This window comes from Macaca nemestrina, chromosome 3 (genome assembly GCF_043159975.1).
Source record: "Macaca nemestrina isolate mMacNem1 chromosome 3, mMacNem.hap1, whole genome shotgun sequence".
NCBI classification, from domain to species: Eukaryota; Metazoa; Chordata; class Mammalia; order Primates; family Cercopithecidae; genus Macaca; species Macaca nemestrina.
In genome coordinates, this window is record NC_092127.1 from 176,642,802 (window position 1) to 176,658,217 (window position 15,416).

Here is a 15,416-nt window from a genome sequence, read left to right on the forward strand (position 1 = left end):
AACCCTGGCTCTTGAGTGAGAATTCTTGAAGTCAAGTCCCATCTCCTCAACTGCTAACACTGTAGTTTTGGGCAAGTTACTTAAGCTTTCGCATCTCAGCATTCTGATCTATATAATGGGGTTAATAATTAGTTATTCTATTGAGATATTGTGACAACTCAATGAGACAGTTTATGTAATGCACACAGCACACTGTGTGTCACGTGGTAGGAACTCAGTATTATTGTACTACAAACTATAATATGTAAAAGGGATAATGATTATTATTATCCTGGAGAATCACTGCCCTAAAGCCAGCCCAGTGTGGTGGAATGTGACAGACACTTATTATAGAGAGATTACATCAAAAGGGATATGACAGGAGAGCCACAAATTGCATACTGGATTAAATGGGTAAACCCAGGAACTCATTCAGGTTAGGCCACAAAGACTGGGAAAAAGAAATTATGGAAATATGTCATAAATCCTAAGGAAAGCTTATATTCTAAAGCAAGTTTTCTGGTTGAACTTCCAAATAGTCTACTTATTTGTTTATGTGAAGATTACGTACTACACATGCTTTGATCATAAGATTCATGAGAACTATTTTCAAGATACATTAGTGCAATATTGCTGGAAGTGTCTTAGGATGGGAGGTAGTTTTTTTCCCCTCAGCTTTCTATTTGGAAATCCAGTCGACCTTGTGGATTCAATAGGGCATTCAAAACAGAAGACTGCAGTGCTTAATAGTTTAATGGATATCCATATACATATTTTAAAGAAGTCCATTCAAAACACATTTACTAACCTTTCAGAATGAGCCTTCAGCTAAGTGAAACCACTTGAGTCTGATCATGTTTGAGCAGAAAGTTCATCTGGAGAACATTTAGGAATTTTCAAAGTAATTGAGAAACCCCAAAATAGAAAGGCTTGATATACTTTAATGTGGAGGTGATGTGGAGGGTAGAGTAGAGGGTGCCTGAGGGTGAATAACTTTCATCATTTTGGTGAGAAAATCTTACAATGTGAAGAGACTTGAAGGGTCATACACCGACCTTGTCTTTGTTACTTGCCCCATCAAGTCCTGATGTTAAGTGGCATCTTTCACCAACTATCTAATCTCATTTTTCTCTCCTGACTTGGAGGTATCAATTTGGCTTTACTACCTCGTGAATGCTGTCTCTTGTTTTGTTTTTGTTTTGTTTTTGAGACACGGTCTCATTCTGTTGCCCAGGCTGGAGTGCAGTGTCACAGGCAGCCTCTGCCTCTTGGGTTCAAGCAATCCTCCCACCTCAGCTCCCCAAGTAATTGAAACTACAGGCCCATGTCACCACGCCCCGCTAATTTTTGTAATTTTTGTAGAGATAGGGTTTTTCCATGTTGCCCAGGCTGGTCTTGAACTTGTGAGCTCGAGCAATCTACCTACCTCAACTTCCCAAAGTGCTAGGATTACAGGCGTGAACCACGGTGCCTGGCCAATGCTGTCTTTGTGTGTGCCCATTTATGTTCCTGGGAAAGTCACTTCTCCTCTCCAAACTCATTTTCAATGACCTAGATTAGGCTTCTCTCTTCAATGCAACCTTCCAGATGATGCCAACTATCCTGTTGGCTTGCTTCTCTTAGCTCCTATTGACTGAGAGAATACGTTTTCCTTCTAGAGCTTTACTTCTTTTTAACTTTTCAGCGTATCATCCTGATTTTTCTGTCCTAAGCAAGTCAAGGATTATGAAAAGCTAGAGGATTCAAAGCCACCTGTGTCCACTTCCAAGTCCCCGACCTTGAATAAGCCAACTCTGCTCTCTATACCTCCTTTTTATGCATTTGTAAATTAAAAAAAAATAGTATTTTATCTTTAAATGATTTCTAAAAGATTGTACAAATATGGATATAGGGGTGAAAAAAACTTTCTCTGCTTCCTTCTTAGGTTTAGTAGTTGGACCCTGTAAATTAAACTGACAAAGGACAGATTGATGGGAAAAATAGATAATAGAGTTATGTACATGTGTAGTGCACATACACATGTGAGAACTCAACGAAGAGTAACTCAAAGGGGTGCTTAGCATTGGGGGATTATATAATCATCCTAACAAGGGTGATAAATTGTGAAGTGACAAGACAAAGAGAAAAGGATTTGGGCTTCTAGGGTGGTAAATTGTGGAAAGAAAAATATACGGGGGAAATTAATGGAATATAAGGCTTATTTATAAGGTTTCTTATACAAAACCCACTGGTGCCAACTTTCTGCCCAGTGATTATAGTTGTTTCATCCTTCTCATACAGGAGAGCAGAAGGGAATACTTTACAAAGAGAAATTTACATATCTATCTCCTGCCTTGAGGCAGAAAGGGGGGAAGGTAGAGAGTTTTTCCTGAGTCTCCTATTTCAGTTGCATTCAATTGAAAATAACCCTTATGCCAAAGTGATGTATTTTGGAGTAACATTTTCTGATTCCCTTCATAGGCTAATCATCTTACATTTAAATTTGACTTAACTTGTTTCTGTATGCATTGTAATTCTATGCATTTGAAGAGAGAACAGGTAGATTGTAAATATATCTAATTTTAACGTTTTTCCTCAATCTTGCTACACTTATTTTTGCATTTATTATAATGTCAACAAACAGTGTGAGGAACATTTCTTAACCGAGACTATCACCTGGTGAAATTTCAAACTGAAGCTATAACAAAGAAGGAAAAATGACCAATTTCAGGTTTTAGATAAATCATTTAGATAAATCATTAAAGGATTTAAATAATCCTTTAAATTTGAGATTATTTAAAGGATCACAGTGGATTGGGGCAAGGAAATGTAAGTCTACTGACCCTGTCTCTTTAACAGACTGGTCAATTGATTTGGACCTGCCTCCTTGGAGTGAGTTTTTACTTCTCTAAGAGTTTTTGTCAATATTTTCCTTTGGAACTGTCTTATCCAGTTAAAGAGCCCCATGCAACATGGTGCAGAGGATGCTGACAGTCAAGTGGTGAATGATAAAGTAGGCAGAACCTGGTACCAAGTATACCCACATTCAAATCTCAGTTCTACCAAGTGCCATCTATCAGGCTTCGGGCAAGTGACTTAACCTTTTAAAGCCTGAATTTTCTCCTTGAAACCAAATTATTTCAGGGAACTATAAAAGGATTAAATTAGTTAATCTCTGTAAAAATTTTAGAGTAGTACCTGACACTTAAAGATTCTCCATAAATGTTGGTAGCTACTATTTTTGAAGTAAATCAGGTATAAGTCCTGGTTATGTCCCTTGTTGAATGTAATTTCATGAAAATAAATGAATCCCAATGCACCTTAGTTTTTTTTTTTATTCTTCTTTGAAATAGTGATAATAACACCTAACCTATTGATTTGGGGTGACCTATTGATTAATTTATACATGTAAACTACATAATACATAATTAACTACATGTAAACTACATAATTCTAAGCCTGGCTTAGAATCAATGGGTAAAAGCCACTAGTGTACCTTTGGTATTCCCTTCCTTTGGTATGAAAGACAGACCTCTACTGGACACTCATTACAATGTAAAGAAAGGGGTGAGCATGTAAATGAGGGAGGAAGCCAGCGTGTTTTAATATGACAAACTGGGTTGGAGCTAGTAAATACTGCAATGAAATGGTTGAGCCATGATCTGGAGTTACTTTTTTAAATTTTTAAATATTAAAAATAGAGGTAGAGTCTCACTGTGTTCCCCAGGCTGGTCTCAAACTCCTGAGCTCAAGTATCCTCCCACCACAGCCTCCCAAAGCGCTATGCAGGCAACTCTTCTTTCCCTGAGTGGCCCTAGATAAACATCGTTCCCCAGAGGTCCCCTGCTTCCCTAGACTTTTCAGAGGAAGCATGAAACTCCTCTTATGGTGCTGTCGCCTTACAAAATCTCACAGCTGGGGGTGCATGTGAAAGAGCCCCCGCATACTTGGAAGCCAGCAGATTTGATCGGGTAGCCACAGCTGACAGAGCTCAGAAAGCATGTGGTAAATGTAACTAATGCAGATAGGAAAGGGCTGGACCTCCAATCAGCTGGCAGATTCTAAGTAGAGAATGCTGTTGTCCTGAAGGGAAATTCTATCTGAAACCAACAAAATCATATTCATGGGACTTTATGTGAATTTCAAAAAGGATAGGAATTTCATTCCTGGAAAAGATGTGGCAATGTCACAATGTATCTTTTTTTTTTTTTTTTTTTTTTTTTTTTTTTTTTTGAGACAAAGTCTCGTTCTGTCCCCCAGGCTGGACTGCAGTGGCACGATCTCAGCTCACTGCAAGCTCCACCTCCCGGGTTCTTACCATCTTCCTGCCTCAGCCTCCCGAGTAGCTGGGACTACAGGCACCTGCCACTACGCCCAGCTAATTTTTTGTATTTTTAGTAGAGACGGGGTTTCACTGTGTTAGCCAGGATGGTCTTGATCTCCTGACCTCGTGATCCGCCTGCCTCGGCCTCCCAAAGTGCTGGGATTACAGGCTTGAGCCACTGCGCCCGGCCGAGATGCGGCAATTTTAAAATATTTTACCAACTCTCTAAACCAAGAGATCAATTGGCAAATATTTGCTGAAATCTGCTGATAGAAATAAAGGGAAAAGCATGAATTTGGAAGCCAGACAAAGCAATGATTGAATTCTGGGGTTTCTAACCATGTGACCCCCTCTCAGCACTTTAGTTGTTTTCAACTACAATATGGTATGATGCAGGATTGAAAGACATGTTTACATTTAACTTGACCTCATTAATTTCTGTAATTTTTTTTTTAACTTTGGATTTCTATAGCTAAACGCCGGAGGAAATTTCAGAAAATGGTTACCTAAATTTTTTTTTTCCCACTAATTACTAAAACCTGCTTCCCCTCCATAGGCTTGCCAGCATAACTGAGAAGAAAATGTTTGGATGGATGGGTGATTGGGCAGATGGATACAAGGATATCTCTTATAAATATGTCATTCAAAATGAAAAGCACCTTTGGCAGGACCAACGTATTTCTAGGACTCAAGGGAAAGAAACCACCCTGTGGGTTGAGACGATCAGCAGGTCTTCATGGGAAAAACCCTGTAACTAGGCCTGGGAGCGGGGGTGACAGGACCAGGGAAGGGCAGGGTCGTTTCATCCAAGCAGACCTTGCAGAGCCTCTAAAGAGCTGGAACTTCCATCATCACCCCACAACTACCATATGCTGGGCAGGGGACCCCAGGGACTGGGCTCAACTCCCCACAGACTTAGTTAATTCTTACATCAACCATGAGAAGGGGGCATTCTCATTTAAAACTGAGATTCAGAGATGGAGCGGATTCTCCAGGGTCATGGAGCAAGCAAGGGCAAGGCTAGGATTGTACCCAGGTCTACCAACCTCAAAACTTGAGCATGGTATACTATAATATTTCTAGTAATGATTCAAGTTACTGTTATGGACGGTTGCTGCCTCTATAAAGTCTTCTTCCTCATACCACCATACCCTTTCCCAAATAGAGTTGACTTTCCCTCCTCGTGTTCCCACTGTACTGCGCAGGCATCTATTCGAGTGTTGGTGCATTTATTGGTCACATTTTACTTCATGCCTGCCTCCTCATTAAACTGTAAGCCCCCAAAAGCAGAGCTGAGCAATATTCATCATTTGATCATTCATGTACCATTTATAGTTCATAGTAGCAGCTTAATAAATGTTAATGAATGACTGACTGAATGAAAGCCTGTTGCCTTCCAGTCACTATGTCCACTGCTTGGCAAGTTAGTTAACCTCTTCATGCTTTATTTTCCCCATCTGCAAAGTTAAAATTATTAGAATTAACTTATAATCTGCCACTTATGTGGTAGATTAACTTATCTACCACGTACAGATGTAGGGATAAGTTAATTGTTGAAAAGTCACTACGGTATTGATGACCACATAGTAAATGCTTATTTAGTACATGGTAACTATTACTGTGATCACATTTTATTCCCATAATTCCCTTTAAACGGAGAACTTTAAATAAAGTGTTATGATCTTGACATCATAGAATAGGACCTGTTATTAGAATGGTTAAGTGTCTTGCACAAGATCATGTAGGGAGAAAGAAGCAGAACTTGCACATGTCCCTGGGGGTCTGAGATATTACTCACAAACCCTTATATTTCCAGTTCACATACAGGGTCCCTGTTGATTCTCTTCACCTCCATTTTTAGGTTGGGCTTCACCAGAGTGGAGATAACCAACAAAGTGATTCAGCCAGTGTGGTCCTGGCACAGCACAGGATCTGTTTGGAGTGGTTTGGACTAGCACACCTGATGGCATCTTTGCCACGGTGCTGTCCACACTTCCCAGTTGACAGGAGTCACCTGGGCTTCTTACTTAATAACACACACTCCAGGCTCCTCTGATGAGCGTGGTTTTAACAAACAAGCCCAGGTTGTTTTTATCATCAGGGAAGTTTGTGAAACTTTGCTTTGAGAGAGGCTGAGGCCAGACTTTAAAGGACGATGGTGGTGCCCATCTTCCAAGGGGCAGTTATGAACATCTTAGTTGTTACTGGGTACTGCTCCGCCACGCCCTCCGTCCATGTTTGTAAATATAATAGAAGGACTAAATCAATCTCCCTGATAATGCACCCAGCGTGATAGCAGAGACCAGAACAAGGAGTGGCGTGGCGGGGGAGGCTCAGGTGTTCTCCTTTGACAAAGTCATTGAATCACGGAGCTTTGCTCCTGCACTTTTCTCCCTGGAAAAGCTGCTTATAGACTTCCACGGGGGCTTTCAGAAAGGACCTGTAGGCACCAGCCACCAGAACTGATTATTTCCTAGCATTCAGAGAGGGGGCTGAGCTGTCTCCCAGAGGAGGCTCTAGGAAGAGAGAGCAACAGCTTTGGCAAAAAGGGGCCATTCGCAAGCTTCCCAGGCAGCAAACTAGCGCACAGATCTGCCCAGCCTCGCATCCTCAGCGAGGCAAGCGCGCGGTGCTCTCCCGGGCAAGTTTTTTAGGAGTGTCCCTTCTCGCCACGGACACGGCAAAGTCTCCAGTTCTCCGACAGACGTTTCCCTTGCAGCTCTGAAGTCGAATTACTCGCCCGCTGGCTGCAGCGTAGAGTGGAGAGGTCCGTGCGCTGTGGTTGCGGGGGGAGCCCCGCCAGCCAAATGCCAGGATCAGCATGAGAGGCTGGACTTTAGTCCAGGTCTGTCCTCACCCCGGGGGACCGCCGGCTTTGCAGGGTGCAGCTGTGAGGAACTGCTCACTTTTTTTCCTTGCAAGTCTTTGTTCCAAGCCTGACGTTGCTACGATTCTGTAATTAACTCCCTCCACTCCAAAGGGGTCTGGAGGCTGGGATGCTCTGCCAGCTCAGAGGATGTTGACTCTGGAGTGGGAGTCCGAAGGACTGCAAACAGTGGGTATTGTTGTGATTATATGTGCATCTCTGAAGCTGCTTCATTTGCTGGGACTGATTGATTTTTCGGAAGGTAAAGTGGTCGCTCCCAGTCTGTGCTGTTGGGCAGGTCTGGTTTAGAAGTAGATATAGATGCTGCAGAAGTTAAGAGGGCTTAATACTCAAAGTAAAAGTTTTCAAATATGCATGTTTGGCATAGAGCATCTAGTGACTGGACAGTTCATTTTGGTTTATCCAGATATTTTATATTAGAAGGGAAAGGATATTGTACCATTATCTTTCTATTTGAAATCTACTTGGGTTTAGCATTTTGTGGGTTAAATATTTTTCTAAGGTGGGAAGTTAGGACTCCTATGGGGTGATAATACGGGTTGGTATTTGGTTGTCAAGTTCATGTTGGCTACCACGCCTTAATGTCATTAGTGATTTCATCCTATGAAAGAGTATCTTGATTTGTGAAGAGAATATCTGTGTGTGCCTCATTAGTTAGGAGGTGTGAGGGTGAACCCGGGTGGGTTATTATGATATAAAATGGGTAAGCTTTTGCTATGAAATTGAGTTAATGGGTGCTCAGCAAAAATGTGCTTGGAACACTTGATTTGCAAGTGTTTCATTTGCATTCCCCAGTGAGTCTCATTGCTCATGTGTCTCCTGAGTGGGAACTCATACACACGAGGCAGGACTGTTGCTATCAATAAAAATTAGATCCATCTAACATAAATTTTACTCTTGCTGTCCAAAATGAATTTTGTTATTCAAAGATTGGAGAGTTTTAAAAAGTTGATTAACTTTGCTTTAACTATTTGAATGTATATGTATGTATCAAACACACACACACACATTTTTTTAATAAAATAATGCTTTTACTAAAATAATACCCTTTGAATCATTTAAACCTAAATCACTTGATATCAATTCTACATGCAAGCCTTTCTCTCTTCCTAAGTGAAAGAATGGCGTCCCTGAGATACTAATATTACTAATATTTCTTCCAGATATGGATATGATCTTTTATTGCCAAGTTATGAATATTTACCTCTCACATTGTGTCTAATGTGGGGAGATGGAAATATTTAAACTTGCCTATGCTTTCTGTAATCTTTCTAACTATAGGAGCTAAGACCTGATAGCTATGATGACATCATCCCAAAGCACATCCGGTATACAGGTTGTTTCTGTCAATATGTTAATAACGGTCAATGTATCTTATCTTCAGAAAGACCTTTTATTCTGCAAAGTAGGTTCATTAGATTCAAACTGTTGAGACAATATAAGAACATACATTCTCTTGTAATCTTCATATCTTCTTTAAAGTGTTCTCAATCAGTTCTGCTTTGACACAATACAAATAATACTGTAATGGTATTAAAACCTCAGAATTTAGTTCTTTTTCCTTTTCTTATATTTCACAGTAATTTTATTTAACCCCTGAAGGAAAATAATGCATAAGCAGGCTTCTCCAATGTTACACAATTTTCCATTCTCTTGTGATTTCTGCCTCAATGCACTAAATGCTAGTGTCTTAATACAGTACAAGTAATTTCAATTTCTATGATTGGAATACTTTGCTTCTATTTTATTTTGTCACCACATTTTTGTTCTCTGGGCTTAGTTGAGCCATAGCCCCCAACTTTAGTGCATTGTACTGGAGCTTAGTTTCAGAGCTGGGTGCTAAAGGACAACCCCCACGAATGTATTGAGGAAGTCAACTTTCACAGTGCTATGAGGATAGCGCATAGTTCTTATATTGTCAATATTAATAATGTAGAAATTTAAAATCAAAAGTCCCAAGTGTAAGGTCCCTGGCAACGATTCAGCTTTTATTCTTCAAGGTCTGTTTCATATCACTTAAAGTTGAAGGTCTGCAGATTCAAACTTCAAATTTGAGTTTCAACAAAATGAAAATTAGAATTGTAAACCTGACTCCCCCAAATAGAATCACAGAAATTTTGAGTTGATCTGAAATGTCTTCCTTGGGAGAGATATCTAAATCATATTCCTATCCATATCTGAATCTATATTTCTATATCTACACACACACACACACACACATAGAGATATACATAAATATTTTTAGATATTATGTGAAATGTTCAGTAAGCTGGAGAAAGTTTTGATTCCATATAGAATCCACGATCATGCTGAACCACAAGGATACAGGTTATCCCCATACATGAGGGAAGACCCGCATATACCTGTTGAGCAAGTCCCTTTTTCCTCTGAAATACATGTTAGGAAATATTAGTCTGGGCCAACTCTTATTTTGCACAGGAGACAACTACAATCCAGTGAGGTTAACTGACTTGTCATAAGGCAAATGTCACTGGGAGCAGAAGCAGGATCAAAAAATAAAGACTACTGAATCCTATACAGTGCTTTTCTTACTGCAACATACTTTTATACATCTTCCTTAATGTTGGGAAAAGGAATAAATGAAAATGCACATGAGAAGTTTCTGGAATTCTTGAGCCTTTTCCTGAATTGACTGTTAATATCATGTGAAATATTTGTGGCAGATGCATTTAAAAGAAAATCACATAATGGGCATATAATTTCTACAAGGTTTTGACCTCAATCCAGGAATGGGACCCAAGCATGGGATATAAATGAGCTAAGCCAGACCGCTGACTTTTGTCATAAATTAGAGGCAAGATTAGGACAAAAGCAAGCCAAGCTGTCTCCCCAGCCCCTTGCAAACCTCTACGATCTGCACTGAATTTTGACCAAATGTGACTTACATTCAATCATGAATGTCCAGTTCAAGCAGAGTCCAAGGATGAAGTCCAGTGAGAAGATGACACCTCTATCCTAGGCCTCCTGCCTGTTTCTTTAGACTATGACATTGTCTAAGCAGAAACAGAACCTGGACTTTTTGATCAGTAGCCAAGTAAAGGATTAAGAAAAAATTGCAGCTAAAGTGCAAACCACCATAAAAAATTAGATTATCAGAGCCTTCATTCTTTCTAGCTGCAAATAATAAAGGCTGACAGGGTTATCCCAATGCAAATTGCTGAATTCTTCATTAAGATTACATCACCTAGAAAATATAACCCACAAGAGGCCAGAGAATTAGCCTCTTTTTTATGGTGGAGAAGTGCAGGTGAAAAGGCCCAGAGTAGAAGTTTGAGCTTCTTTTAGGCAGCATTGAGCTTACATGCTGTCCTCAGGAAGCAGTGATACATCAATGGTACCATCATGGAATATTTTCTCCAGTGTGATTTTCTATATAATACATTAGAAAGTACTTCTGAGTTGATTTGAATGAGAGAGTCCATATTAATGTTGAGATAAAGCAGTATTGCCTTAATATTTTCATCTCTAATGTTGACTAGAATTAGACATAGAAAAGGGTTAAGGGAAACAATTCCTTGTTTTGGTTTCCAATTTTGATGGTCTTATTTTTTAAAAAAAAGTTTTAATTGAAATTCACGACTTAAGACTCAAAAGCAATTTGTAAAGAAGATCAAAATAACCAATGTGATTTTATTATGGGGATTTGAAATTTTGCACGTATTCACTCATTAGTAAGGGGAAGGAGAAAGAACACTCATGAGATTAAGCGCATCATTTCGTACTTTAGCTTGTGATCTGGTCATATTGAATTCTAATGTGTGCAGGGTACCCTGTTGGGTATTGACTGACAGGGTGGGAAAGTGTGAGATGAACATTGAAGTGCCCTCAACAAACTTCCATTCTAGTAAAGGAGACTACTTACTAAACAAGACAACAGGAAATAATGCTGGGCATAGGCCCAAGCCATGGCCGGTAGAAGCACAGGTAGAAAGGTTCATTCTGGAAAGGACTCCAGGGAAGGTTTAATGGAGAAGAAAACCTAGTTGTACAGGACCTTGGAGTGAGAGAAGCGTTTCCCAAATTGGAAAATCCAGGAAGAAGATTCCAGGCTGAGCAAAGAAATTGAGCTGTGACTCTAGGCGCAGACAATGGGTGGCTTGCGTGGATTAGGACAGTGAATTGAGTATGGCTCGTAGCACATGGGTCTAAGAACATTAAAATAAAATATGTGGCTGGATAGAAGTGCAGACTTACTGCCTAGCCATTGAAGAGCCATTGACTCAAAGACTTCAACTTTCAGGGAGCAAGTGGTACAGATCCATGTTTTAGGTCGGTCAACCTGGGAGTAGGTGAAGATGAGTTCAGAGGTAAGAAGGTGGAAGCAGAGATACTAGTTATGCTTTTATAGCAATTCAGATGGGAGATTAGAAGGACAAAAATCCACAGAATTCCCTCCTCAATAAAATACTTGGCGAGAACTGTTCATTTCCAGTTTTTCCAGAAGTTCTTATTTAATATGATATCCATGACATGCAGCTCTTTGGAAACAATATATTTCTACTTTATTTCAGAGCCACTTTGTTTGGCTTTATTAAATATCTTTTTTTATGAGAAAAGAAAGAAATGTGGAGTATGCAGAGATCATAACTATAGGTATAGTGGAAGGAACTTAAAACTTTAGATAGATTTATCTGCTGTCTTACAAGGTCTTCAATTATTGTAAACTTTTTATTTTGAAAAATTTTACACCTAAAACAAGGTATAGAAAATAGTGTAATGAATTGTCATATATTCGTTATCTAGCTTCAATAATTATCAGTACTTTGCCATTTGTTATCATATGGCTTGCATTTAATAAATATTTATTGATTGTCTACAGTATGTCAGGCACTAGGCTAGGCTCTAGAATATAGAGATCAATTAAAGATAGCTGCTGCCTTCAAGAAACTCTCAGTTGCATAGGAAGAAAAAGAATACTAACAAATAAAATATAATACATCATGGTAGATAGACCAGTACAAGAAAATCCAAGAAGAATGTAAGGTAATTAAGTCCAAGTGGAGGAGATGAAAGCAATCAGAGATGACTCCATGGTGGAGGTGACCTCTAATCCTGGTTTTTATGGATGAAGAGAAGTGTATAAGATTGATATGTAAGAATGGTGCTTATGCAAGTACTATATGTAAAACACTGGGTGAGGTAACACCATGTACAAGCACAGGGCCATGATACACCATGTGAAATTCCTGGAACAACAATAAAAAGTAGGAGAGGAGTTGACAGTTTTACTCCTTCTCCTTAATTGTACAATTATCCTTGCTGTTTAGCACAGTGCTTGGTATATAGAAGTTACTGAAGAAAATTATGGCCTGAACGCCATTTGCCTCCATACAGGAATAGTGCCAGTACCCATCTGCTTATCCCACATAATAAATAACTTCCAGTACCATTTTCAGGTTTCCAAAGTAGCCTAAAACTATTGATTCGTTAAGATTTTTGTTATATATATTTTTTCTGTTAGTAACATTTCACATCAAAATCCCCTCGCAAAGTGAAGATACCTGCAGAGCAAACACATCTGTTTGTTAGAACTCCTGAGCCAGGGAGATAATTTCAATTAAGATAACCAACAATGAGCTGCAGAATCCCAGCTTATAGAAACTCTGGTTTGCTGGAAAAGCAACACTTTCAATTCTGTAACCGGAAAAACGTTTAGATTTATTGCTAAAATATAACAAATATGTATTACTGTGTGGAAGGGAAGGGAGGATGGTCAGGTGTTTTACTGCCTTCGAGAAATTTCCAAATTGGTTAGAGGCCAAACAGCTCATGAGTAACTAATCCAAGATGAAAAAGTACTGTGAGAGGGAGTAAGGCCTTTAGAAAACTGAAAAAGAAGAGCCATCTAGAAGATTCTGGCGAAGGCTGCATAAAGATGGTAACATTTTAAATCTCAAGACTTGAGAGATCCAAAACTTTGACAGGTAAAGACTAGAAATTAAAAGCAGAAATTTGAACTGTATTTTTAAAAGACAGGCAGTTTCCTGAACTCATTTTTGTAATCAGATTGGCACTAAAAATTTCATTATTTAAAATACCAAGTTTCTGCTTGGACCTGGCAATGTGCTTGATACTGATTAGTTTGGGGACTATTATTTTCCAGTTCTAATTATTTTTACTTACTTTGGTAACTTGTGCCTCATCCAATCTGGAAGAGGAGAGCTATAATTTTAAGTGGGCAGTCAGGGGAGTAGAAGGGGAATGCCTTCCAGTCAAAAATCATCAGGAAACACACCTGTGGTTGAATAATTTTCTTTTATTATTCATTGCAGAAAGAGAGAATACACGCTGCAGAGAAAGGTGGAATGTCTCAGAGAGTGTTAGGATTTATTACAGGGTTTGAGCTCATTTTGGTGCCTTTGGAGAAGGTTTAAGGGAGCAAGACATTGGCCTGGACAGGAAGCTGTCAAGAAGCCAGAGTCGTGTATGATTGGGTAGCTGGTATCTACAAGTAGTGAAGACTAGACAGAGGTGAAAGCTCTAATAGGTAAAGCAGGAGCAGTTACTTGTATTAGCTGGGATAGGATATATTTGATTATTTTTGTGGTTTAAAGTTCATGTTAGGCCAGGCGCGGTGGCTCATGCCTGTAATCTCAGCACCTTGGGAGACCAAGGCGGGCGGATCACCTGAGGTCAGGAGTTCGAGACCAGCCGGACCAACATGGAGAAACCCTGTCTCTACTAAAAATACAAAATTAGCAGGGCGTGGTGGTGCATGCCTCTAATCCCAGCTACTCTGGAGTCTGAGATGGGAGAATCGCTTGAATCCAGGAGACGGGATACAGTGAGCCAAGATCATGCCACTGCACTCCAGCCTGGGCAACAAGAGCGAAACTCCATCTCAAAAACAAAGAAAAAGTTCATGTTTTTGCTTCTGTTCAAACATGAGTATAGAGTGCTCTTGTTGTTATATTGATCAACCGTGGGTCCACAGTGGTGTTTTCTGATGTCCATATTCTAGGAAATGGCTTATCATCAGCAAGAAAACAACAAGACCTAACTAATAAACCAGCTTAGCACCTTCCGGGTGCCCACAGGTGCTTTTCATCGTCTCTCACATAACAAGGGAGAAAGCAGAATAAGGCGAGAGGGAAGAGTATAGGCTATAAAGCAGACAGATTTGAGTTTAACTCCTAATTCACTAACTGTGAACAAGTTACTTAATCCTCCCAAGCTTCGATTTCCTTTTCCTATAATGGGGTTAATAATCCCAGTCTTTGAAGGTTATTGTAGGGAATACTAAAATATAACTGGAATATCTAGCTCTATTCTTCATCCACAAATAGGAGCCAATCAGTGCCTTTCTTGTAATTGTGTTGAAACAACAGTTGCCACATTCCAGTTTCTTGACTAGCCGTTCTCTGAAGAATGCTTCAGAATCACCTAGCTGACCTGTTAGACCCAGATTGTTGGGCCCAACCCATGGAGTTTCCAATTCAGTAAATCTGGGGTTGGGGCCTGGGAATTCACATTTCTAATGGATTCTTACTTGAGGATCATGCTGCTGGTCCAGGGACCAAACTTTGAGAACCATTGAGTTAGGTAATAAATTAGAAAGGCCAAACCCATGGTATCTGCAGTGTGTTCTGCGCCAAGTTGTCTGACGCCTGCTGAGCTTGATTCTCAAGCAGTGGCCAGCCAGCTTTTTCAGCAGTAAACATTTTAGATTTTGTGGGCCACGCAGTCTGTCACAACTCCTCAACTCTGTTGTAGCGCAAAAGCAGCCATAGATAATATGCAAACAGATAGGTGTGGCCATGTTCTAATAAAACATTGTAGATGCTCTTTGAATCCCATACGATTTTCATATGTCACAATATATTTATTTAATGTCTGCCTCTTTAACTATGATTTTACATGTGAAACAATGTTTAGCTGGCAGGTGATACTAAAATTGACAACAGACTAGATTTGGCCTACCACTGTATGTTGCCAGCCCTTGTTCTAGAGTTGGCAATAAAGGGAACCATTGAGAAGGGGGTCTCAGGTTGATGACTTATTGTTTTTTGGAAATTTAACTAGATTTTTCTGTCCCTTCTGTATTATTGAGGGGATGGAGGTCTAGTCTCTTTTCAGGGGGTTGGTGGAATTGTCTGCCAAATTGTCAAGTGATTTAAATTAACACATATGTGTTTGTTCAATAAAATGACTTCCTTTTCCCTGACTTCACTGCTGGACCAACTTAGAGAGTTGTTATATAAATTAAGCCATCTGCCTGGTATTGTC

General features: G+C 39.7%; 1 protein-coding gene across 10 annotated transcripts in view; it reads left to right on the top strand.

The window, feature by feature from the left end:
* The window catches only part of LOC105487858 (potassium voltage-gated channel interacting protein 4), a 1,213,665-nt gene that overhangs the window by 951,445 nt on the left and 246,804 nt on the right, over positions 1–15,416 (top strand). The window contains exon 1 of one of the 10 annotated variants that reach the window (XM_071092625.1): positions 4,471–7,410. The exons of 8 other annotated variants lie outside the window; for them this stretch is intronic. In XM_071092625.1, coding sequence (XP_070948726.1) covers positions 7,299–7,410 — 112 coding nt within the window. In that variant the 5' untranslated portion in view covers positions 4,471–7,298. Of the gene's footprint in view, positions 1–4,470; positions 7,411–15,416 lie in introns of those variants that run through there. One more of the 10 variants, XM_011751494.3, reaches the window with a different exon arrangement.